The 27,544-nt window shown below is 42.9% G+C and overlaps 1 protein-coding gene across 1 annotated transcript in view; it reads right to left on the bottom strand.

The window, feature by feature from the left end:
* The window catches only part of SPACA1 (sperm acrosome associated 1), a 30,912-nt gene extending 5,214 nt beyond the window's left edge, over window positions 1–25,698 (bottom strand). The window contains exons 1-5 of the mRNA XM_032771848.2: window positions 25,542–25,698; window positions 20,400–20,456; window positions 16,260–16,361; window positions 15,753–15,859; window positions 14,194–14,329 (exon numbers count right to left, since the gene is read on the bottom strand). Coding sequence (XP_032627739.1) covers window positions 14,194–14,329; window positions 15,753–15,859; window positions 16,260–16,361; window positions 20,400–20,456; window positions 25,542–25,698 — 559 coding nt within the window. The remainder of the gene's footprint in view (window positions 1–14,193; window positions 14,330–15,752; window positions 15,860–16,259; window positions 16,362–20,399; window positions 20,457–25,541) is intronic.
* Between the last annotated feature and the right edge of the window lie 1,846 nt (window positions 25,699–27,544).

Here is a 27,544-nt window from a genome sequence, read left to right as displayed (position 1 = left end):
CCCCTCATGCTATGAGCAGGACATATTTATAGTGCTGTGTGCTCTGACCACCCCCACTTCCTTCTCTGCCACAGAGCGTATTTTTTTTGGCTCCAAAGCAGAGAGGAGAAGGACAAGTAATGGAGCACCTAAAGGGACACACATTTCAAAGAACCTCAGTTACTGCACAGGTTAAGTTACCTTCTGTTCTTCTTGGAGTGATGTCCCTGTGGGTGTTCCACTTATAAGTGACTAGAAAGCAGGGCCCCTAAATGGAAGGCTGGGGCTTCAGAGCAACATTTACTATTGATGATAGGACTGCATACCCTAGAAAATGTCTGCTGTGGCATCGTGCGTAATAGCATAGTAATGGGCAAAAGTGTTTGTTGATGCCCATGTAGCTGCTTTGCAAATTTCAGCAATGGGGACATTATTGAGAAAGGCTATCGAGGTGGATAATGAATGTGTGGAATGTGCTCTGATTGTGGTAGGATGTTGTCTATTGTGGAGTTCATAAGATAAAGGCATACACTGAGAAATCCATTTTGAAAGGTGCTGCTTAAATATGGCTATGCCTCTAGCTCTTTTGGTGATGGAGAGGAATAATCATGGTGATTTTCGGAAAGGTTTAGTCCTGTCCAAGTAAAACACTAATGCTCGTCTCACGTCCAGTCTGTGTAGAGCTGCCTCCTGTTGATTACTGTGAGGCTTCGGGAAGAAGCAACGAAGGTGTATAGGTTGGTTGAGATGGATAGATATTGGCTTTGAGATGGGGCATCTTTGGATTGGGATGGAGGATGTGTCCTGTGACAGGCACATTGGATGGAGAGAGATCAATTGGTATATCATCATGTGGAGGAGGTAAGTATCCAGACCTGTCATGGCCCTGTTGGAGCTGTAAGTATGACATGAGCTTGGTCCTCCTACATCTTGCAAAGTACTCAGAATAAGAGGGGAAAGGGAAGGAAGGCATAAAGAAGATGTGCATCCAATGTTATGAGGAATGTGTCTCCCAGAGATCCATGTCCCAGTCCCACTCTGGAACAAAATTGAGGACAGCGGAAGTTGTGTTGTATGGCAAAGAGCTCTATGGTGGGGTATCTCCATCAGTTAAAGATGGGCTGAAGTGTTCACATATCCCGTTCCCACTCATGATCGTGTGAGAATCTCCTGCTCAGAGCATCTGCAGTGGTGTTCTGGTGTCCAAGGAAGTATGCCGCTGACATGGTGATATTGTGTTGAATACACCAATTCTACAATTTGAGTGCATCTGAGCATAAACAGTGGGACCTTGCTTTTCCCTGACTGTCGATGTAATACATGCAGGCAAGGTTGTCTGTCATGACTTTGATGGTACGCTGATTGAGTAGAGGGAGGAAATATCATCAGGCCTGGCAAACTACTCTAGGAGATTGATGTGTAGGGCAGATTGGTTAATGACTATCTGCCCTGCTCTGCGTGATTGTGGAGATGCGCTCCTCAACCAGTTAGGGAGGCATCAATTGTTAGGATCATGGTTGGTAGTGGTTGGAGAAAAGAAACTCTGACATAGATGTTGTTGGGCAGTGTCCACCAAAGTAGTGAGTCCTTGACTCTCATTGACATGGATAAGAACTTCTGGAGGTTGAGTTTGTGGAGAAGATATACTGTATGGAGCCATGCCCAAAGAGATCATACATGGAGTCTTGTGTGCCTGACCCTGAAATTTGCCACTGCTTTGTAGCCTAGAAGTTGCAGGCAGGTTCTGGCACAGATCTGGGGTCAGACCCATCCGTTGGATACCAGATCTACAGTAGCCAAGAATCTGTGAGGTGGTAGGAAGGCTCTGGCTTGTGTGGCATCCCCAACTGTGAGCCAATGAATTCCAGTTATTGCACCAGCATTAAAGTGGACTTTTCTAAGTTCACAAGGAGGCCTAGCTTCATGAACAGGCCAATTGTTACGTGGACAGCTCAGAGAATGTCGATCTCAGATGAGGCCTTGAGGAGATAATCATCCAAGTATGGAAAGATGTTTCCTTGTTTCCTTAAGTAAGTAGCAACTACTGCAAGAACCTTGGAGAACACCCAAGATGCTGTGAATATGAAATATGAATATGAAAGTATATGTCTTGGAGGTCGAGGGCCAAGAACTAGTTCCTCTGTTCCACTGCTAGGATAATAGTGGAGAGGGTAACCATCTTGAAGCATTGCAGTTTGATGAACTTGTTTAGATTGCGAAGATCTGGAATGGGTCACCAGCTGCCAGATTTCTTCTGGATCAGAAAATAGTGTGAGTAGAAACCCTGTCCCATGTGCTGGGAAGGGACCAGTTCTATGGGTCCCAGTTGCAGATGATTTATTTCCCCCCACAGAATGGAATCATGAGAGGGGTCCCTGAAGAGGGATAGTGTATGGGGTGACGGGGCAGGATGGATAGAAAAGGGATGGAGTATCCTTCCTTGATTACTTCTAGAACCAACTTGTCCAATGTGATTAATTTCCAAGATGGGAAAAAGTGAGTTAGTTGGTTGCCAAACTGGTGGAATATTGAAGATGGTGGGAATGACCGGAAGAGGGCCAGGATTCTTGGGGCCTCGACCACAGCTTCACAATTGTTGCTTCAGTGGAAGTGTGTAACAGGTAGCCCCTTGAGGAGTGGGCTGTCTATGTTTAGTAGGAGGCCTTTGTCTTCGTGCTAGGTGTCACAGTGCTGTTGAGGGGTGTACTGCGTGGTCGGGATTGCACGGGGAGATGATATTTCTCTGAGCGTCTCTTTGGTGGTGTTGTATAAATGCCGAGAGGTTGGAGTGTAGCTTGGGAGTCTTTAAGGGAGGGCAGAGAATCCTCCATGCATTCCGAGAACAGTTTCTGGCCCTCAAAAGGTAAGTCCTCTACTGTGGTTTGTACCTCCTTAGGAAAACTTCAGAGGTGAAGCCATGACGCATGCCTCATTACCACAGCAGTCACAATGGATTAGGCAGCAGTGTCTGCAGAGTCTAACGAGGCTTGTAGGGTTGTACAGGTTAGAAGGTGTCCTTTCGATATTAAGGACTGGAATTGCTCTTCCTTAGCGTAGTTTAGGTAATTGTATTTAGCCATGAGAGCTTCATAGATAGAGAATCAAAATTGGAGCATGGTTGACAAATATGCTTTGAGTCCAAATAAGTTTAGGTGCTTCCAATCCCTGTCTGGATGACTAGAATGGGATTGGTATTGACGGCCTTTCTCTTGCACAGCAATGACCACCAAAGAATTTGGGGTGGGGTGTGAGAATAGAAATTCCACATCCTTCACCAAAACATAATATTTTTTGTTGGTGTGTTTGCAGGTCAGAGGAATGGACGTCAGGGTCTGCTAGAGCATCTTCACAGGGTGGAGAAGAACCTCATTGATCGGTAGTGTGATCTTGGAGAAAGAGGATGTGTGAAACATATCAAGCAGCTTATGCTGCTGAACCTCGACTTCCTCCAAAGGGATCTCCAGCGAGTCTGCAATCCAGTGGAATAAGTCCTGAAAAATTTCTGAAGTTGTTGGCAGATGTAGAAGGTTGAGGCATAATAACCTCATCAGGAGAGGACAAGGAAAAATGTAGTGTTGGTGTGGCCTCCTCCTCCTGTTCTTCTGCTTCAGTTGGTACCAGCATGGTTTCAGCCTCCAGACGGCAAGAGACCGATGGTGAACGGAGAGCTGTAGGTCTCAGGCTTTGCTTGTTAGGAAGGTTCCCAAACTGTGGCTTGCACATGGCCCAAGAGTCCCAGTATGGCCAGTATGGAGGGAGTGGAACATGTGGCTGCATCCACAGTGGTCCATGCTAAGATTGTGGACTAGATGTGAATTGTGGATAACGAGGATGAGCAGGTGTGATTTGCCTGGTAGACAAGGGAGCAATTGAGCCCTGCTTTTCCTCCTCTTCCTCACGGAGGAAGGGAAGTGCCATCCTTGGCAGAGAAAGGTAGAAGTGTTGTGAATCCAGAGAGGAGGGTGGAAGTGGGGGGAGGTCAAAGGAGTGGAGACTCAGGAGTGTCAGATACCAGCAGGTCTTTAGGGTATATAAAGTCTTGTGTAGGAGGAAAAAGCTTCATTAGTGCCGATGTGACTCAATGCCAAAGAAAGAGTGTATTCCCTTAAAGCGCCCATAGATGGCACCAATGATTTGGCCGATGCTGGTGACTTGGCTGATGCCTTGACCAGTGCAGATGATTTCAATGGTGCCAAGGGCTTGCTCGGTATTGACTGTCTTGTCAGTGTCCGAAAGGATGCCAGTGCCATCATTTTTGTTGGTGCTATAGCTCCTGAAGTCGGCCTGTCTCGTTCCCCAGAGCTGGGAAATAGTGCCAAGGGCTGTAGGTCTGCTCAGTTAGGGTCTTTAGACCATTTCTTTGCATCAGTACCAGAGGTACTCAGATGGGCCCTGGAATTGTGTCCCCTGCCAAACAATGTTGAGGCAACAAACCTTGTTGGGGAGGATGTGCCTCAAGGTGTGAGGAGGGAGCCCATTTCTTTTCATCTGAGTGAAAAACAAAAGACTTTCTTTTCGAGGGATGTGGGAGTGAGCATCGGCAAACAACCTGGCAGAGAGTGAGGGCCTCTCCGGGGAAAAGTCTGGGCCCGGGTCTGATGCCAGTTGCAGCAATTTCTCCATGAGGAGAAGTTTTAACCTAATGTCCTGGTCTTTCTGGCTCCGGCTTTCAAGCCAAGGCAGTGGGAACACTTTTGTGGGACATGTCCCTCTTCCAAACAGCGAATGTACTGCAGATGTCCATCCTTTACTGAAAAGGTGACCTCACAAGAAAAGCACCTCTTAAACCCAGGGGATTTGCGCACAAAGGTGAAGGGAAAAAGCTTCCCAGTTGGAAAGGGCAGGAAGTGAGGAAATGGAAACCTAAACTCTGAAATAACTGTGAAGGTAAACTTAAAACAAAAATATATGTAGATTCCATCCCAGACAAAAGGCGATAAGCAGGGGCGGCTCCAGGCCCCAGCACGTGCTTGGGGCGGCATGCTGCGGGGGGCGCTCTGCCGGTCACCGGGAGGGCAGCAGGCGGTTCCAGTGGACCTCCCACAGATGTCCCTGCGGAGGGTCCACTGGTCCCGTGGCTCTGGTGGACCTCCTGCTGATGTGCCTGCGGAGGGTCTGCTGGTCCTGCGGCTCCGGTGGAGCATCCGCAGGCAGGCCTGCAGGAGGTCACCAAGTGCAGGGACCAGCGACCCTCCGCAGGCCATCTGTGGGAGGTCCACCGGGCTGTGCCGACGCAACCAGCAGAGCGGCACCCCGCGGCAATGCTGCCGTGCTTAGGGGTGGCAAAATGCTAGAGCGCCCTGGGCGAAGAGATGAAACTGCGGGCGCGGTCGAACTCGCACAGCGCTATATATGTATGTCCCTACGTCACAGTGTGGAGGGCATGTGAAGTCCACCAGGCATTGCTGATGAAGATCTCTGATCCAGCTGTCCTAGCTTCCCATACTCAGATATTGAACCTTAGGTTCATAACCTGAGAAGCTAGGCAGTGAACTCATTAAGCTTAATTACCAGCTTAGATCTGATATTGCTGCCACCAGCCAATTTCCAGTGTTTGGCTTCACTCTGGTTCCCCAAGCTCTCCCTTGGGATGGCCTGAGTCTTACAACAAGGGATAAAACCATTCCCCCGCCACCTCTCTCCCACCCAGAATTTCCTCTCTGGGCTAACCTGAGCGTTACTGATGCAACCTCTTTACATCACATACCAGAACAACCTGTCTCCTCTCTCACAAAGAGACAACCAAGACAAGGAAACAGAAAAGATTCTATCTGCTTTTCCCCCTAGCTTCTTCCCGCCCTGGGACACTAGGAGGTTAAACACAGAGAGCAGTGTTTCCCCTCCCCCCTGTCTTTCCTTGCTCCACCAATTCCTGGTGGGTCAACTAGAAAAAAAAATCAACCAGGTCTTAAAAAGCAAAACTTTTAATAAAAAGAAGAAAGAATAGAATAACAGTTCTCTGAATCTAGATGGTAAGATACAGGGTTTCAACTGTATAGAAATGAATAAACAACAGAGAAAGGATAAACAGCCTTATCTAAAACAATACAATTTAAAGTACTTATAGCCAATACACATAAGACTCCACCACCAGATACACAGACGCAAATATCAGCAAAACAATTTAAAAGACTATACTTTTGCTACCTTTGTAGTTACAATCGGAAACAGAGACTAGAAGGACTGGAAATAGATCCCGCGTAGGGAGGCAACAGAAGAAAACAAAAACCAAGACAAAAAACCCCCAAATCCCTCCCTTGGCTTTGAAACCGTTTCCTGATTGGTCCTCTGGTCAGGTGTTTGGTTCTCTTTGTTAACCCTTTACAGGTAAAAGAAACATTAACCCTTAGCTATCTGTTTATGACACAGGCGCAGGAGGCGAGTGGAGCACCCATAGGAACATCATTCTAAGAACTGCCACTGCACCTTTTTTCCCCAAAATTATTTCATTGAGTTGGAGCTGTTTCTAGAGCATGACGTTGTAGCTGAAGATGATAAGAGTATTCTCTCTATAAACAGAATGCTTGACCATTTGCTCACACACTTCAGTAGCATATATGCATTATTTTCACTTAATTTCAGACCCAGCTTTCTAAGTATATATTGTTGTTTTTTTGAGAAAGTTGCATTAGATAGGAATGCACTTTTTACTCCCTAGTTAGACTTTTTTGTATGTATATACTACTGGTGCACATATCTTTGTTCCCCTTGTGGATCATCTGCAAGACTCTTTACATATTAAAAATGCATGTGCATGTCCAGATGTGGAAATAGACTCTCTTTCTCTCTCTCTACACACAAAGACTAGGAATTCCAAATATGGTCATTGGTATTCCCTATTTCATTACTATATAATGCAAAAAAAAAAAATCATCATATGTAATATGTCCTTTTTAGAGTAGTCTGTTGGAAAGAGGCAGCCTCTGCCTGAACAGGAAGTGAACTGAACTCATGAGAAATGGTCTACAGAAGTGCCTCAGCACAATCTACTGTCCACGTGGGTGATGTACCATTTCTGATGCCTGATAAACTGCTGCCTCCACCTCCTCCACTGCTGGTGCCAATAAACACACTCACTAGAGTGATGGAACAAGGGGCACAGTCTGGATCTTGGCAGACTGGCTCCCTTCACATGGCACCATGAGGAGAATCATTCTCTATCTTTACCCCCTTCCCCCACAAAATCCTCCCTCCCTACAAAACTATAATTAGAAAACATGAATAAACTGCCTTATGGCACTGGAGTCTTCAAAATCAACTTAACAACATAACAGGAAGGAGTATGAACAAAATGCTTTACTGATCTCATGGTAGTGATATGGTAAGAGGGACATATGGAAAATTCAGCTACTAATGGGTGGGTTTTTTCTTGCAATGGCCATAATAATGTTTACTGAAGGAAAAACAAGTAATTGTTTTCTTTCCCGAGGATGCTACAAAAGAAGAACAGAACCAATCCGTCTGGAACTGTGCTGAAAATAAAGGAGAAAAGCCCATTTGTGATGACAGCTCATTGTGAAAAAGCATTATTATTGTTCAATAGAAGGTCAGTGAGAACTATAGTAATCTGCTGCGTAAATGCAAATTAAGGCTCTCCATAGGCAGCTTTACACTACACCAGGTTCTTCCACACAGCCACTTGGAATATGTGTGTGAACAGCTCCTACAGGTCTCTTCCTGCACTTTTGCAAAATGTATACAGTACTTCTTCCACCTTCCTAAGACATATCCTAAAATTTGAAGTGGAAAAGATCATGCAGCATGTTTTAAACAAGAAAATTCCTATACCTGTAGGGGGCCAAATTCTCAGCTGGTGTAAATCAGTGTTCTATTTCTTCCAATAGAACTATGCCTATTTACACTAGCTGAGAATTTGGCTGTAATGTTCAAATTACACAAGCCTACAAGTGAAAAAGAAGGAAAAGAGGGTGAAGTGAGGGAGTGAGGCCAGAACAAACAAGTTTTCCTCTTACCTGTTCGTTTTGTTTTTTTATAACTGTTGACCAGCACAAGATTCTCCTTTCCCTGGCAGCAACAAGCAGGAAACCCAACCAACCTAGCTGAAGCATTTCCACTCCCCTTCCCCAGCCTTGCAGCTCATTCTCCATTTCTCTAGAGGAAGTGGAAGGAATTGGAAAACACCCATTACGATCCTATTCACTTCTCTCCAAGAACACATCTGGATCCTCTCAGGGAAAAGCCACTTTGAGTACCTTCTGAACAAAGTTGTGTGGGTCAAAACCAGATCCCTCAGTAGGCAATGCTTCTGATAAGTGTACAAAGATCACCAGAAAGCCACATGACACAGATCATCTACTTAGGTTTTACCTCCTTCTACCTGAAAAAAGGTGACGACCTGGGTAGAAATGTGCTCTGATCCTAGCCACACAAGGCACTTCTGGTATTCTGTATGATTCCTGATCTACTTTGCAATGGCAGTCCCTGCTTGGGGCCCTGGAAAAGAACAAAGGGCCCAATCCAGTGCCCTCTAAAGTTTATGGGAACCAAGGACATCCATTGATTTTAATGGGAACTGGCTCAGGCCCAAAGAAAGTCAGCTTTCTAAAGGGCTCTGTTTTCAACGCAAGCCTTAAGAGTGCTCTGTAGACATAGGGTATGCCAAATTCCCCTTTCCTAGTCCTACATTGCTGACAAAAACTGGGCAAGAAAATATCTTGAATGATGTGAAAAGGCAAAAGCATTGTGGGAAGAAAACTAGGGAAGGTGCAAAGAACCCTATATCTGTGGAACAGCATATAAAGTAACAATTTAGAAGGTATTGAAATCACCCTACTGGTGGCCATTATCACAGCAAGGAAGACTACATAGAAACTTCAATTCCATGGAGTCAAATGCCTCGAAGGGAAAGTGAGAAATCATAGAAAGTAACTCTACAAGATACTGAACAAGGCCCACTGTGATCCTTAGAAAAACTGATCCACTGGGATAAAATCAGCCTGAGATCCTTCCCCTAGTGCCAATTCCATTCTGGTCTGAAACCCTTATAGTTAAATATGGATGCTGAAAAGAAGGGTTTGGCCTTGTAATTGGCCTTAAAAATGACCAGTTCTGCCCCTTGTACCTCCTCATTCCCCATCCCCTCCAAAAAATTTGCTTTTAAGGCTCTACCTCACTGGAGATTAACAGATGGCACAGGAAAGAATCCACTCTGAGGAGAAAGGTTTAGATTTTCTGGAATAGGCAGAAATACCTTCTTGTTCAAGAGGTCTGGTAAAGTAATGCCTAAACTCTCTGCAAAATATGTTTTCAACTTTGAATTGGGAGGGTTAGCATTCTAAGATGTGAAGTAACATTCCTCCACTCCAGAGTCTTAGGGTCTGTCTACACTACAGGATTATTCCGATTTTACATAAACCAGTTTTGTAAAACAGATTGTATAAAGTCGAGTGCACGCGGCCACACTAAGCACATTAACTCGGCGGTGTGTGTCTATGTACCAAGGCTAGTGTTGATTTCCGGAGCGTTGCACTGTGGGTAGCTATCCCGTAGCTATCCCATAATTCCTGTAGTCTTCCCCGCCCATTGGAATTCTGGGTTGAGATCCCAATGCAAAAACAGTGTCGCCGGGTTGTCATAAACAGATAGTAGGAGCTAATAGAACAGAAGTACTTTATATCTCTTTTGACTGTAAAGGGTTAACAGTCTCAGTAGGCCTGGCTGTCACCTGACCGTAGGACCAATCAGGGACAGGATACTTTCAAATCTTGAGGGAGGGAAGTTTCTGTGTGTGCTATTAGAATTTGGTTGTTGTTCTCTCTGGTTCTGAGAGTGACAGATGTGCAACCAGGTTTCTCTCCAATCTCTCCGATATAGGCTCTTATAAGTTCAGATAGTGACTACTAGGTAGATAAGGAGAGTTAGGCTTATGCTTGTTTTCTTATTTGCAAATGTGTATTTGGCTGGAAGGAGTTTAATTGTGTATTTAGCTGGAGGGAGTTCAAATTTGTATTTTGCTGAAAGGATTTTAATTTGTACTTGTATACTTAGGCTGGAGGGTATTCCCAGTGTCTATAGCTGAAGACCTGTACCTATTCCATTTTAAATTTATAAAGATAATTTTTATTGTTTTTCTCTTAATTAAAAGTTTCTTGTTTAAGAAACCTGATTGCTTTTGTATTCTGGTGTGAGACCTCAAGGGACGGGATCTGGATTCACCAGGGAATTGGTGTGGAGAAAGGAGGAAGGAGAGAGAAAGGCTAATTTCTCTCTGTGTTAGGATATGTCTCTCTCAGGAAGGTCTGGAGGGGGAGAGAGAAGGAAGGGGGAAGGTGCATTTTTCTCTCTGTTTAAGATTCAAGGAGTTTGAATCACAGTGATCTTCCACGGTAACCCAGGGGAGGGGAAGCCTGGGAGAGGCAACGGTGGGGGAAAGGTTTACTTTCCTTGTGGTAAGATCCGAGGGTCTGGGTCTTGGGGTCCCGGGCAAGGTCTTGGGGGACCAGAGTGTACCAGGGACTGGAATTTCTGGTTGGTGGCAGCGCTACAGTTCTAAGCTGGTATCAGCTTAGAGGAATTCATGCTGATACCCCATCTTTTAGACGCTAAGATTCAGAGTGGGGAATTATGCCATGACATAGGTGTGATTCTGGGTAAATGTCGTCACTCAAGCCTTCCTCCGTGAAAGCAACGCAGACAATCATTTCACATTTCGCACCCTTTTTCCCTGGATTGCCCTGGCAGACGCCATAGCATGGCAACATGGAGCCCGTTTTGCTTTGTCACTGTCACCGTATGTGTACTGGATGCTGCTGACAGACGCAGTACTGCAGTGCTACACAGCAGCATTCATTTGCCTTTGCAAGGTGGCAGAGACGGTTACCATCCTATTGCACCGTCTGCCATTGTAAATTGGCAATGAGATGCCGGTTATCAGTTGTTTTTGTACCATCTGCTGCTGTCATGGGTGCTCTGGCTGGCCTCGCTGAGGTCGGCCGGGGGCTCATGGACAAAATAGGAATGACTCCCTGGGTCATTCCCTTCTTTATGTTTTGTCAAAATAGAGTCAGTCCTGCCCAGAATATGAGGCAAGTCTACGTAGAGAACCAGAGAGCACAGCCGCTCATGTCAGAACCCAGAGATTCCGCAGAAATGACGAGCTGCATGCCTTCTAGGGGTGCCCCTGCAACAACCCCACGCATTGCTTCCTCCTCCCCCAACCCTCCTGGATACCGTGGCAGTGTCCCCCCATTTGTGTGATGAAGTAATAAAGAATGCAGCAATAAGAAACACTGATTTTTTAGTGAAATAAAATGAGGGGAGGAAGCCTCCAGCTGCTATGATAGTCTAGGCAGGACATTAAAGTGAGGGAGAGAAGCACAGCCTCCCGCTGCTATGATAGTCCAGGCAGTAGAGAATCTTTTCTTTAGACATGAAAGGGAGGGGGGCTGATAGAGCTCAGCTCCAGTTGCTATGATGAGGACGGTTACCAGCCGTTCTATACCATCTGCTGGGAATGACCGGGAGTCATCCCATTTTTACCCAGGCGCTCCCAGCTGACCACCACCGAGGCCAGCGGACACTCATGGGCTGCTGCTGCTGATGGATAGCAGTCATATTGTACTGTCTGCCACTGGAAAGGGGATGCTGGTGTCCAGCGCTGCAGCACCCATCTACCAGCAGCATGCAGTAGACAAAGGGTGACATTGAAAAAGGCGAGAAACGTTTTTTTCCCTTTTCTTTTCGGGGCGGGGGAAGAGTGTAAATTGACGATATATACCCTGAAACACTCGGGAAAATGTTTTTGACCTTCAGCATTTGGAGCTCAGCCAAGAAGCAATGCTTTTCGGAGACTGTGGGGACTGTGGGATAGCTGGAGTCCTCATACCCGCTCCCTCCCTCCGATGAGTGTCCATTTGATTCTTTGGCTTCCATTACGCTTGTCCACAGCACTGTGCTGTGACTCTGTATCATAACCTGGAGATTTTTTCAAATGTTTTGTCATTTCGTCTTCTGTAATGGAGCTCTGATAGAACAAATTTGTCTCCCCATACAGTGATCAATCCAGTATCTCCCGTACGGTCCATGCTGGAGCTCTTTTGGATTGGGACTGCATCACACCCATGCTGATCAGAGCTCATGCTGGCAAACAGGAAATGAAATTCAAAAGTTCACGGGGCTTTTCCCTGTCTACCTGCATCCGAGTTCAGATTGCTTTCCAGAGCGGTTACAATGGTGCACTGTGGGATACTGCCAGGAGGCCAATACTGTCGATTTGCAACCACACTAACTCTAATCCGACATGGCAATACCGATTTCAGCGCTACTCCCCTCATCGGGGAGAAGTACAGAAATGAGTTTAAAGAGCCCTTTACATTGAAATAAAGGGCTTCGTTGTGTGGACGGGTGCAGGGTTAAATCAGTTTAACGCTGCTAAATTTGGTTTAAACGCATAGTGTAGACCAGGCCTGAGCAACAGAGCTCTGTAAACTATCAGAGAAGAGATAAGAACGTCTGCATTTAAACACAGAATCCTGTGGCATATCTCTACAGCTTTTAACAGCAAAAGGGACCTTTCAAAAGTTCTGATCCCCCTAGAGAGGTACATGAAGAAATCCTGATCTTGCTGGATCTCAAAAAGCCAACAGACAGCAGATCTGGACAAACAACAAAAAGGTCTCCGTAGAACTGTATAACTCACAATCAATTATTTTACTGATGATCTCTTCTACCTTCAGTTTCTTAGGTCTGCATGCATGTTAGGGGAAGTAAGACACTCATCTGAAAATCCTCTGGCAGTCTGTATCGATCTAGAGGAAACCAGTTTGGCACTGAGCATGACACAGGCTTTTTCCACTGTCTTCCAAAGAGTGGAACTTGATTCTTTTTTTCCAAAGAACAGAAGTAGTAGATCTTGGAGCCAAGCTTTGCTGAGAGTCTTATAATTGCATAGCCAAACCAATAATTTCTGAATAGATTCTTGTAATCCTTGTGAGACATTCTGCTGGATGGATCTCAGCCTAGCCCTCATTCAGTAAACAACTTAATCACATGTTTAAGTTCAATCATGACTCCAATTCAATGGGACTACTTGAGTGCTTAAACTTAAAACACATGATTAAATGCTGTGTTGATCAGGGTCAAAGGAAACCACTCCTTCCTACAAACAGATTTCAGAGTTTGAATACTGATAGATAGAATATAACCTGATAAAGCCAGAGCTCTGGAAGTTTTGCAGGAGCCAGATGGATTTAAGAATGCAAAAACAAATTCCTGGGCACTCTGCAGAAGAAAAGAGAAGAGACCTTATCTATGTGAGCAGAGTTCCTTCCTGAATTAAATGTCGCCTCAGATGGACATGAAACTATGGGGGAGTAGAAAAATAAGGGACTTCAAGAGGTTTTCAGTCCCATGCCCTCTCCTCTACAGTGTTTATTTGGATAATTCAATCTTGCTGGCAGCACACTTTTAAAAGACTCTTTTCATTCTCCTCAATAAAACGGTCCTCTATGGCTCTAGGTCCATCTGAATCCATACTTTTTCAGGCAGGGACTCTGTACACATAAGGTTCCTTCTCTTTTCTACTGATTGGGAAGGCTGGAGTCTCCAGCAGGCCTCTCAGAAGCTGAAAGGCAAACAGGACCACTGCTGTCTCTTCTGACAATGCAAGCAAAAATTACCTGCAGCAGAAGAGGGAAGAAAGCTGTTGCAGATGAACCATTTTATGAAATCTTCTTTCTAATTTTAAGCTTTTCTAAATCCAGCATGCATGATAAAATTCAAGATGGCAGTTAAATGTGTTAAAATTCAAAAGGTTGCCTTCCTACTTCTGCACTGCACTGGGGAATTTAACAGGGGAGCTGAGAAGCAAAGAACAAGGTGCCACTAACTGGAGTAGAGCTGCTTACATTTAACTGGTTGCTTTTCCTGCTTTTTTGCTAGCAGTGAGAGAAGACACCTGAGATCTGTGCAGATTGACCAAGCCCTAGTAATAAATTAACAGGACAAAGAAAAATAATTTATTTTAGCCTATAAATTTAAGAAATTACTTATTGCTACCATCAAAACCTCATAGTTTCCATAGCCGTGTTTTCTTTTCTATTCATCTTTTATTGATAAGCATTTCTATGGCATTCATTATAGTATGTGAACACCTGTTCTGATACTAAGGTGAGCCACAGTACCATGAAGGCTTATAGCTACTCATTAAACACAAGCAATATCTTGTAAAAGGTTTAAAAGTGACTATGGACTTACCAGCTGTTGTATATACTGTATATTTTACAGAGGCAACTATCTCATTATTTTCTTTTGTGTCACACTGGAAAGCTACTGGATGGGTATCCCTGTGTACCTCCAGAATAGCTGAATCATTAGGAAGAATCAGTGATTGCTATCCATATTAAAAAAAAAAGACAAAATGGATTTTTTTCAAATAGCTTTATAAGGGGGAAATGCTCTATATCAAAGTCACATAGAAAACTGGTTATTCTACTCGAGCACTTCTCAATCAGTTCCTTACCAGGGTCCCTCTCTCACTATCCAAAACCCCATCACATCTAGGCAGGACACCTCTCCTATTCACCAAAGGAGTAGGGAAGTGTGGTTATGTCCCACTGACACTTGTTCACATCCTCCAGGTTGACAATCCAAGTTCTAAGAACATAAGAATGGCCATACTGGGTCAGGCCAATAGTCCATCTAGACCAATAACCTGTCTTCTGACAGTGGCCAATGCCAATGATCAGAACAGGACAATTATCAAGTGATCCATCCCGTCCTCCACTCCCAGCTTCTGGCAATCAGAGGCTAGGGACACAGAACATGGGGTTGCATCCCTGATGATCATCGGTATTAGTCATTGAAGCATCTATCCTTCATGAATTTATCTAGTTCTTTTTTGACCCCCATTACACTTCTAATATTTACAATACCCCCTGGCAATGAGTTCCACAGGTTGACTGTGCGCTATGTGAGGAGGTACTTCCTTTTGTTTGTTTTAAATCTGCTGCCTATTAATTTTATTGGGTGACTCCTGGTTCTCATGTTATATGAAGGCATAAATAACACTTCCTTATCCACTTTCTCCACAACAGCTGAGATTGTATTGACGTCTATGATATCCCCTCTCAGTCATTTCTTTTCCAAGCTGAGAAGTCCCAGTCTTTTTAATCTCTCCTCATAGGGAAGCGGTTCCATACCCTTAATAATTTCTGTTGCTCTTCTCTGTACCTTCTCTGATTCTAATATTTTTTTTTTTGAGATGGGTTCCCAGAACTGCACGCAGTATACAAGCTGTGGGCGAATCGTGGATTTCTATACTTGCACTATGATATTTTCTGTTTTATTATCTATCCTTTTCCTAATGGTTCCACACATTCTGTTCACTTTTTTGACTGCTGCTGCACATTGAGCAGATGTTTTCAGAGCACTATCCACAATGACTCCACAATCTCTTTGTTGAGTGGAAGCAGCTAATTTAGACCCTATCATTTGTATGTATAGTTGGGATTATGTTTTCTAATGTGCATTACTTTGCATTTATTTACTCAAGTAAGAACAAAAAAGGTTACCTTCTAAAATACATTACAGAATGTATTGCTTACTTTAAATAAAGGAAAATTGTAGCTCTACAAAGTAGTGGGGCACACAAGCTCTTGTGCCATCTGACTGTCAAAGAAAAACTGAAAGATCTCATTTGTATTATGATAGCAAAGAAAAACATTAAACCAGGAGTTTGTATGAGATGGTTGAAGCAGCTCGTAAAAGTACTGAATACATCATTCTCCTGCAGAAGGTGGAGTTCAGTTGCTCACCTGGTCTGGAATTAACATTTTCCAAAGATATGTAAATCGATTCTCTGGAGGTATAAAAATACATGGGATCTTCACAGTTGCAAGGCTTTCAGAAATTGGTTTACCCCCTGTGGAAGAAAATTTTAATAGACACATCGAAAACTGTCTAAAATACCTCTGTATGTACCATACATTTCATAATTTACCTAATCAAGGAATGTTATTTTGAAATTGTTCTTTCAATTAAAACCATTTAAAACATGTGCAGTTTGGCTTAATATTTAGAACTACATATATATCTACAAAATAAAAAATAAGTGCAGAAAAATGTACTTTACAGTGACTTAAAATCAAACACACATCAGTACAAAAATGAGTTTTGAAATGTTATTAGATTGCCTAATAGGGTAACTGGAGAATGGAATGCAATCATTTCCTTCCATTTCCACCACACTCAGACAGAATAAAGATGTTTCCCTTGAATAAACACATTCACTCTAAATTCCTATATCATAGTATTCTACTTACATCCACAATCTACTGGTCCTCTGCATTCCTCTACACGAACAATACATTTTGTTTCACTTCCAGGGCACCCATTAGTTAATATAACTTCTCGAATGCCAATACCTTTGCAAAAAAAAATTAAAAAATATGTTGTAGTTTCCATTTCTTCTTTTTCTTCCAACATTTTTTGCCTTCTCCCTCTTTATATTGGATGCTAAACTGATTTATCTACCATACATCTGGAGAAACAGATCCTCTCAGAGCTTCTGCCAAGGCTATCCCATATTTGTGCTTAAGATTTGGCTGACAACACTTAAGTCTGCCCACTTTCATCACCTAAGGTCCTGTAAAGCACACAGATCCTCAGAGTCACCATGTCACATTCCTAAAAAGTCATTCTTAATATACTCCTTTTAGAAGAATTCAAAATACAATTAAACTTTATACGGTATACTTCAGATTATCCAAACAGCACTTGGGACACGGATTTTACCTGGATAATCAAGAGCTATTCAGGAACCAGTAGCAGGGTGGCCTGCCCTGAGACTGAAAGCTCATCCTCCTTCTTCTCTTTGCAGTCTTGGCTGGGGGTCTCTGTTCCCCACCCACCCATCTCACATCTCGTGCCTGCAGGGATTGGGTATCACTGGGCCTGCAGCAGCAAAGGGACCTCTCCCTGCAGCACTGCCGTCACAGCCCTACTCACTCACTCTCATGACAGTGGGGTTGCAGAGGACACCCTGTGCTGCCACAGGAGCCATTCACCAGCAGAGTGGCTTCCTCTGTAGACAGGAGCTAGTTCTACTACACCTCCTAATAGTCCTGGCTGGGCTCTCCACTTCATTATACGAACCTCCACATTACTGAACCTCTTTCTTGTCCCTTGCATAAGATACATGCTACAGAGGGCATGCATTTCCTCTGTCTCATGCTGGGGGACAAGGAAGGGATTCAGATAATAGGCTTTTGGATAAACAGAAATATACTGTATACCGCTAAAAAACAAAACTGCAAATCAAACATCAAAGCTGACTAGCAGTATTCATGAACATGGTCTTTCAGTGCCCAAGTCAGCTGGTGCTGGGAGCATGGTAGAGATAGCCTTCCCACTCTGACCCTGATCCTGCACTGTATTGGGCACCTTTAATTCCCACTGATGTCAACAGGGATTGAGTGTGCTAAGCACCTCATAGGATAGGATCCTCTTAGAAGAAGGAGAGCCTTGAATCACTTAACAGTAACCAGTATTGTCAGGCTAAGGAACAACACTGACAGGCTCTGAAGTGGATTCCATTCAGACCTCCTCATTTGGACCCTCATAACTCCACCTAATACATGGAGGGTCCTACTGAAGATAAGGAGGGGAAGTAGGCAATCATAAATATTGACGGTGAAGAGAAATGTCTGTATAAAGTTCAATTAAATAAAATGTATTTACTCTCACACATCAGTATTTCAATGGGAACACTGCCTCATTTTAACCATTACAAATTCAAAACAAATGCTATATTTATTTTTGCCAAACAATGTGTACACAGTTCACTGAAATGACATAGGGTGTGGGGGTGGAGGGAATAGTATGTTTAGGCCCAGTAAACACTGATGAAATTGCCATTATTCTAGCAGCATGTTGTTTACTAAACTGCAGGGGCATGGGAAAAGGGGAGTTAAACCCTCCTGCAGTATGATAAATGGGAAATTGATTGGAATGCTGAATTAACCCCACTGATGTGAAGAATAATTTGTTGTGATGAATCTGCTTCCTTTAAATGTGTATGATACACACTGATAGATATCAGAATATTTCACAGATGACATGTAGCTCATGAAAAAATACTTCAAGTGACAGAGGGAGACAACAACACTTACTGAAGCTGTCACAAAACAGGGATCTTTCTCCATTGCTGAGAATGTCTCATCTCAAGGATGCAGAGACAGAGGTGTAAATGACAATGAACTGACACTTTTATTAAAGACATTCCTCTTACTTTAGAACTAGGTCTTTTTGTTGTCTGGGAAAACAGAGGAGGGTGAGCAGAAAACCTATGAACATCAAAATGGTTGGTCTGAAAGAATCCGGATGCTGAGCTAACTGTGGTGATGTATAGTAGGAAAAAACATGCCTGTTCTAACTACCTGAATATTAAAACTGTGGCACCCTATCGAAGTCAAAGAGTTGACTAAAGGAACCCCATCCAGAGACCTGTAGGACATTCCAGTACTCCCCTGATTCTCCATTTTGACCATTTTTGTCTTCTATTCCCAGACAACTTGTTTCTCTTTTCCCTTCCCTATTAGCAGCTGCCAACTCTGCAGATGTTAAGCTACTGCAATACTCTGTCAAATGAAGTCTTATTTTAAAGAGTTATTCAAATTAACTCGGATGGAAGCATGGTCATGTTAAACTAGGAAGATTAGAAACATGGAACTTGAAAAAAATGCAAGTTAATAATACAGCTGGGAAAAATAATACAAAAAGTAAATATCAATGGGAAGAAAAATACAAATGATGAAAGAGACCTAGAGGTAATAGTAGACAGAAAAATTAGACATCAATTTATTGGGACACAGCAGCAAAAGAGACTAACGCAGAATTGACCAAAATATTAACGAGCATCATTATCATGAAGAAAAAGGCCTTATGATCTCTCTATAAGCCATGGTATAACCACATCAGGAATATTGAATTCTGGCCACAACATTACCAGAAAGATATTGAGAAACTGGAGGCAGTTCAAACAGCAACCAAAATTAATGAGGGATGTAGGGATGGATTTATAAATAAAGATTCAGAAAGTTAAATGTATATAGTTTTGCTGGATGGACTGGAGGGAATACCTTTCAACCTGCCAGCACCCAACTGTTGGATCTAATGAGTGACCGAGACCCAAAATGAGGGACACAAAATAATATCCAAATTCAAAATGATGGGGAATGGCCTTTAGTGTAAATAATCCTTCATCCAACCTCTAACTGATGATTATTTAAGATTTAAATAATTGACATCAATAAAAGTGAAGGGACATCGTATTCGTTGGGAACACAGGTAACTTTGGGACTAAACTGAGTTAAGTCCCTCAAATGGAGGGACATCTGAGAGATCCATTGAAGAGGTGGGCCATGATAACAGTCTCTAAATATCTTAAGGGTGCAAGCATGAAAGAAAATGAGATTATTTAGGGTGGCTCATAATGAGGGGATGTGAGGTATATAACCAGCAGTAAATGACAAAATTAAGAAAGGGAATAATTAAACTGAATGTCAGAAAAAAAGACTTTTTGAGATCAAGATGTATTAGCGTGTCGAATAGTTTTCCAAGGGCAGTAGTGGAAGCCCCATCATTTGCAACATTCAGAACTAGTCAGGAAAAAAATACTAGAGAATGTAATGTATGAAATAATACCATCTTGGCTGGGGAATAGACTAATTGATTTGAAAGTTGGTGGTTCCCCTCCTCCCTTCTTGTTTCCAGGTACTATGATACTATGAGAGACAGAGTCTGTTCAAAACAAATTCAATACTATATCTGAATCTTCTGCTAAATGGGTGTTTTCTAAGCAATGCAGTGCCACTCCATTCCGGCCCTTATTACCACCCTAATACCACAGATGTCTTCTTTGCAATACATCCAGTTTTCACCAGATGGGTGAAGCAAAAATTCTGAGATTCTATGTGCTGAATTTTCATCCTATCTTTCTCCAAGATACCTCTTCTTTCCATGACACAGTTTATAAATTATATAAATGTGGTATATAGAATAGACTACTGCAGATGAGCAATTTTTTGATAGAGCTGGCAATACTGTATGTGGGAAGACATCTGTGAGATGCATCAGAAGATCTTTCATCTTCTGAACATCTCACAGATGTTCACAAATAGAGAAAATTGTTACTTTGGTGAAGGCAGCTCATGTGCCAATAAATGTAGGGAACTGGTTTAAAATAGGAGCTTGCAGGCTGTGAAATTAATAAAACAACAGATCTGACCTAAACTTCTAATGACAATCAGCTTGATTGTTTTTGTTAATTATAGTAACTGGAAATTGAAATCAATGAGAGGTGAAGGAGAGCAAGCAAATTACACCTGCTAAATTGCTACAGTTAGCACTTTTTTCCCAAAAACAAATTACAATATGCTTTATTCATCTGGTTTGCTACTTACCACACGTCACTGTGCATATTCCAAATTCTACCTCCTTGGATACTGTAGCATTCAAACCTAAACACAAAGTCTGAAGTTACATTTCTAATATGACACCTTCTTGGAGGGTGTGTGGGGGAGTGGGGAGGAATAACCATTTACCAGGAAATTCATTTCTTGAAGTCTTCCCTAGTCTTTTTTCAGAAAACCAATTGCAAATAACTAATATTTAAATCTTAATCTCATTTTTGAGAAAATATTATGCATTTTCCTTATAAGTCAACCTTTTATGTTAAATTAGTTTACTGCAAGCCTTGTCACATGATTTTTTCCCCATCACACTTTAAGGTCAGCTTTAGACAGCTAGCACAAGCAATGAATCAACCAGGTACAGTCTTTTAATTAACTATTGCAGTTTTAACCACTATGATTTGGCTTCTTCTATTTTTCTGGTACTTCTCAGGCTAGGAAATGTGTTTTGCAAATTATGCAGAAGTAAAAGGTTCACATCTCCATCTGCGATTCAAATATGGATTTATTAATATTAGCATACAAGTTGAATGTTTATAAGGATGCTAAGAAAAAGTAACTGATCAATAGAGGAATTAAACAACTTTATGCAGTGTCTTTGAAAACAATTCATTAAACAGGCAATAAGTCTTTTTAATCTTCTAAAATGCAAAGGGACAAAGACGATTTATTATGGTTGTTTTTACAAGTCTACATAATCAGTCCATCCTACTCCAAATACGTGGTTATGATAATAAATACCATAAAGGCAAAGTTTACTTTTTTTATTCCTCATTTTTTTGTTTTGGAATCTCTTACACAAAATGTTATGTTAATTCAGTAATGCAAGTTTATATTTCTCTTCTTTTAAGCTGTTAAAACTTTACATAACATTTCTGTGGTTGAAAGATGAGTGGGTCCATTCCACTAGCAGTCAGTGATACACGAATATAAAATAGCCTTCCTTACTCTACAGTAAGGGATTAACACTACAGTGGTAGCAGGCTTAAATTATTATCAAACTCTTATAAACTCTTTTCCAACATTATTCATGAAACTTCATAATTCTACACTTGTGCTATTCCTGTCACTATATATAAAAGCTGTGCTAATCAGGACACCCTTTTAGTACACATACAAGAATATTTAAAGAATAATTTCACAATTTAGTTCATTATTATTAACTCTCTCAAACCAGAAAGGAAGGAATTTAAAAAAAAAATAGATTCTGTCAGTACCACTTCATGCAAAATCATGTGAAAACAGAGAGACAGCCCATAACTTAACACACCGTGCCTTCAGTGCCTTCCCTCCCTCTCTCATCCCTCCCCCCCAACACCTCATTTAAATCTGTGGGATATTAGCTCAAGAGCATTGGCTAATCTCAACCACCACAGCATAATAGAAAGGGAGAGGAGATTTCCAAGATCCCATCTATAATACAAATGTAAACATGTTTAAATGTGGCTGTGATCAACCGATATGATAAAATGGTCTATTCTCTTTCATAGGGACAGAAATAAAACATGTTAGAGAACTGGGAAAACTGGAGGGCAGATCCTTCACTGGTGTACATTGTCATAGTTCTATTGATTTCAATGGAACCGTGACAATTTATACTAGCTGAGGAACTGCCACAATGGGTAAAAGACTCGTGGCACCCTCATGGCACACTCACGGCTGACCAGGTCAGCTGACTCAGGCTTGCAGGGATCAGTCTGTGGGGCTAAAAATGCTCTGTAGGTGTTCAAGCTCAGGCTGGAGCCCAAGCTCTGGGCCCCTCCACCCTCACTCACAGTGTGAGCTAGAATCAGCTGACTGGGGCCAGCTGCAGGTTTTTTACCCAAGGTGTCTACCCCAGAGTCTATGTATTACAGTCATCCAGTCTAGAAATGACCAGATCTGGCAACTGTGGCAAGGTGTAGTCACATCTGAAAGGAAAGGTTGCAATTTCCCATCCAAATACAAATGGAAAAATGGATTTTGGCCACTGCTACTACTTGGTTTAAGAGCAGCCAGGGACCGAACAGATTCAAAGATTACTAACAAAAGGTAAGCAACCTTACTACTCAAAGCAAGCAAACTTCCTCTAACTATGAGGCAGATATCAACTATGCTATCCTCTCAGGAGGCTTTCCACAATCCAGAAGCATCATTGTAAAACATATTATGACTCTTTTGTCGCAAACTTAAGCAAGCTAAGCAGTCATGGGATAAGAGGGAAGGTTCCTCTCATGGATCAGTAACTGGTTAAAAGATAGGAAACAAAGGGTAGAAACAAATGGTCAGTTTTCACAATGGAGAGAGGTAAACAGTGGGGTCCCCCAAGAATCTGTCCTGGGACCAGTACTATTCAACATATTCATAAATTATCTGGAAAAGGCAATGAACGGAAATGTGGCAAAATTTGCAATGGATACAAAATTACTCAGGACAGTTAAGTCCAAAGATGACTGCGAAGATTTACAAAGGAATCTCACTAAACCAGGTGACCGTGCAAGAAAATGGCAGACAAAATTCAATGCTGATAAATGCAAAGTAATTCACATTGGAAAACAATCCCAATTATAAATACAAAATGATGGGGTCTAAACTGGCTGTTACCACTCAAGAAAGATCTTAGAGTAATAGTGGATGGTTTTCTGAAAACATCTGCTGAATGCGCAGCAGCAGTCAAAAAAGCTAACAGAATGTTAGGAACCATTAGGAAAGAGATAGATAATAAAACAGAAAATACCAAAATGCCACTACAGAAATCCATGATACACCCACATCTTGAATACTGAATGCAGTTCTGGTCACCCCATCTCAAAAAAGATATATTAGAATCAGAAAAGATACACAAAAGGGAAATGAAAAGGATTAGGGGGATGAAACAGCTTCCATACAAGGAGAAATTTAAAAAACTGGGATTGTTCGGTTCAGAAAAGAGATGACTAAGGGGGGTATAATAGAGGTCTATAAAATCATGAATGGCGTGGAGAAAGTGAATAGCAAAGTGTTATTTACCCCTACACATAACATATAACACAGGAACTAGGGGTCATTCGATGAAAAGAATAAGCAGAAGGTTCAAAACAAAAATAGGAAGTACATCTTCACACAACACACACTCAACCTGTGGAACTTGTTGCCATTGTCTGTTGTGAAGGCCAAAAGTATACCTGCGTTCAAAAAATAACTAGATAAGTTCATGGAGGATGGGTTCATCAATAGCTATTAGGCAAAATGGTCAGAGATGCTATCCCATGCACGGGGGCATCCCTAACCTTCAAATGCCAGAAGCTTGGACTGGACAACTGGGGATGGGTCTCTCAAAATTGCCATGTTCTGTTCATTCCCTCTGAAGCATCTGGCACTGACCACTGTCTGAAGACAGGATACTAGGCTAGATGAACCTTTGGTCTGACTTGAAATGGTCATTCTTATGTTTTTAAACTTACAATGGTGATTTGTTCATAAGAGATGAATAACCCTAAATCAAAAAAAGGATTTTTTTTTATTTTCAAATACTATTTCAACTAAACTTTTAAACATATTTAGACACTGAAAATGGATTGACTCTAAATTAGCATGCCAATCAGAAATAATTGACAATGGACTCAATCCTGCTGTCAGTGAATTTGAAAAAAAAAAAAAAAGCAAAGAAAAACAAAAACAAATAACAAAATCTTTAAGGGGAACAGAAGCACATGTAATGATATAATACTGTACATATCATTGTTATGATGCAATCTCACCTCTTTTTTTCTTGTATTTCCTCCCTAGATTTTTTAAACCAATCTAACATTTGAGAAATCTCTCCAGGAAAAAACCCCTATTGATCTGTACATTTATATATGCCTTTTTCATTTTGCATCAGACTCTGATAAAAGGATATAGCATCATCCCTATGCAGAGATTTATGTATATAACTTCCACTAGCATTAATAGGAGTTATATATGTAAATCTCACACAAAATGAGATGAGACTATGCTAAAATAATATACATTTACACTCCAGTCATAGGGCTGCAATTAATACCAGCAAAGCAAAGACACTTCAGGTTCTTTTCTACATCTGGAATCCTGATAAAAACCATGCAGAGCAGAAACTGTTTCCATTATTCTCTCTTTTCATTACAGGTCACATCACAGGATGCACATAGTACATTTTGATAAACACTTAAAAATCCTACTTGAGAATGTCAATGGAGGTTGTTCCAAGTCATGCCTGTGAAGTGAACTAATAGAGAAAGTCACTCATTCGTGTTTTAAATGTTTTACTCTTATTGTGGCTTATTAGCAATATTTTCCACTACGCTATACATGAGGCCTGAGCATCCAGGGGATAACTTTAACACTCTCTTTCCTAGTTCCAGGACTGCTGGAACTCAGGTTTTGCAGTCAAAGCAGCTGGCTACATTGATCTCTCATGATCCCTGATAGGCAATTTCTGTAAGGACACTGAGAGTGGTTACATCTGAGTAGGGAAATGGGATAAACACAGTATGAAAAATGATGTGGTAGGAAGAAATAAGACAAGGAGACAGATGAAATTCTGTAAATGGAAAAGTCCACTTTCAGATGGCTGAAGGAAGGAATACAATTCATTATGTAGCTGGCTTTGTGCCTAATGACACACTAAGTGTGAACTTAGGTGTCTCATTACTCAATGAACTTAACTGACTGTGAGGGAGTTTACATGTACCGAACATGTTCCTTTAGCCCACACTGTTCAGCTACAAGAATCACAAGTAAATCTAGGATTTCCCTTGCTCCTCCTTTAGGAGGACCCCTTAGAAACTCTGTTGACTTGATAAATCATGAATGAAGAAGGACATCTTCCCACTGTTGGCATATGATATGACCTACTCTCCATGCACCAGGAGAGCCAGGCTCCTTCCTGGTGAAAGTAAACGGGGCCAGAAAACTTTTCTGCACTTCCCCACTCCTAGTGTGCTCAGGGAAATCCTGCTTGTCCTCAGCACCCAGAAACCATCCCTGCTGCATGGCACCCCCTCATCCTAGCGACCCCATCACCCTGCCTGCCATCCCACAGACAGCCCCTCACCCTCCCTGGCACCCCACTGACACCCCCCCTCACCCTGCCTGGCATCCCGCTGCTGCCCACCCCACCCTGCAGGAACGCGTCGGCCCGGCCCCTCCCCTCACCCGGCTCTAACAGCTGTACTATCGGCGCCACCACGGCTTGCTCGAGGGCAGAGCCGCTGTCGTTCTTGGCGCTCACGGGCTGCTGGGCCAGCAGGCTGAGGAGCAGCCCCAGGCGCAGGGCGAGGCGCCCCGCGTCCCCGGCCGCCCGCAGCCTCATCCTCCGCCGCGCCCCGAGTGGCCGCCCCCGCGTCCTGAGCCCAGCGCCGAGCCGCCCTGGTGGAACCCGCCGCCGCAGCCCGGCAACGCCTGAGGCGTCACAAAGGCCGGTTCAGCGTTCGGAGCTGCCGCCAAGCCAGGCGGTGGGACGGGCTCCGCGCTCCTGCCTCTGCATGATCGTGCCAGGAGAGCCCCCGCCCACTGTGTGGTCCCCCCCAGACTCTCTTTCCATCCTCCGTGTCCTCAGTCCCCGGACCCCGCTCACAGACTCCCCTCCCTGTCCCTTGTTCTCTACCTGGCACCCCAAAAACATCCCCAGCCTTCTCTGCCCTTCCCTCCTGGCTGGGCACCCCCCACCAAAACCTCCTTCTCTGCCTCCTTTCCATTGCACCTCACCCACAGACATCTCTTTTCCATCTCACAGCACCCAGGCAATGCCACCTTTGCTGCCCCTTCTCCCCAGGCAGCCGCCCAGATCTGCCAGCCATCGGACTGTCACAGAACCTGGAGCAGCCCTCCTTCTCAGTCGCACCCTAACATGTAGGGGGCAGGGTCTACTCAGAGCTACAAATTCAGACTAATAACTTCCTCTGAAGTCACTGATGATTTAAATTAGTCCAAATGAAAGCAGACTCTAGACCATGATGCCTAAATACTAATTTGTATTTACATCTACAGGCATCAATCTGGTATTTGTGTGCATGGACCTCAAAGCCCTACTTTCTGAAAATGTGGACCACAAACTTTGTGCTGCCTGAATGTTGAGGACACTCATTACAGATGGGCCTCAGTAATACAATCTGTATATGGAATTGAACCCACAGAGCACTTCCCCAAACTTCAGAAGGAAGAGAGTTTGGATTCAGTGTTCTGCTTCAGGCCTGTTCCTAATAGAAATACTTACAATAGTATCTTACCTTTCGATAGCACCTGTCAACCCAAAGTATCCCAAAGCTCTTTACAAGCTATAGACATGCAGCCCTGCTGAAATGCAGCCACATCTGGAGTAGAAAGATGACAGCTATATAGATAGCAGGTGTGCAAAACAATAGTTCTGGAGGAGAACGGGGATTTTGGCCAACTACTACCCAATGCAGCTTAACATCACAGGGCACAATGAACACGTGTCCCTGGGGGCTGGTCTACACTGGGGGGGAAATCGATCTAAGATACGCAACTTCAGCTACGTGAATGGCGTAGCTGAAGTCGAAGTATCTTAGATCGAGTTATCTACCATCCTCACGGCGTGGGATCGACGTCCGCTGCTCCCCCTGTCGACTCCACTACCGCCATTCGCGTTGGTGGAGTTCCGGAGTTGACAGGAGCTCGTTCGGGGATTGATATATCGTGTCTAGATGAGACACGATATATCAATCCCTGAGAAATCGATTGCTACCTGCCGATACAGCCGGTAGTGAAGACGTACCCTAGTGCTCTGGTCTTTACACTGAATAGAGTCCAGCTCAAAGTCTCTCTCCTGATGCTCAAAACCTTGTCTGGAATTGGCCCAAGCTACTTAAAAAAGAGCATCTCCCTCTACAACCAGGACCTTCCTTGACATGTGTGTTCTGCTGGAATGATGAAATTCAAAGAATAGGAGGCTTGTGAGTGCAGGAGATAGAACTCTCAAAGAAGCTGGACCAAGACTATGGTATTAACTCTTGCAAGAGATAAGAATGAGCAGAGATCACATCCCTTTCAGAATTAAATGCAAATCTTATTTCAAATTAGCTTTCCCCCAATAATTTCTTCCCACATATAGATACACAAAACACCCACTCACTCACACACACAAACATAAACAAGCAAACAAACAAATTTCCTGTGAACTGATGATGCTATTTATC

The sequence above is a fragment of the Chelonoidis abingdonii genome, chromosome 3 (assembly GCF_003597395.2).
Source record: "Chelonoidis abingdonii isolate Lonesome George chromosome 3, CheloAbing_2.0, whole genome shotgun sequence".
Classification (NCBI taxonomy): Eukaryota; Metazoa; Chordata; order Testudines; family Testudinidae; genus Chelonoidis; species Chelonoidis abingdonii.
This window is presented reverse-complemented; position numbering and strand designations above follow the sequence as displayed.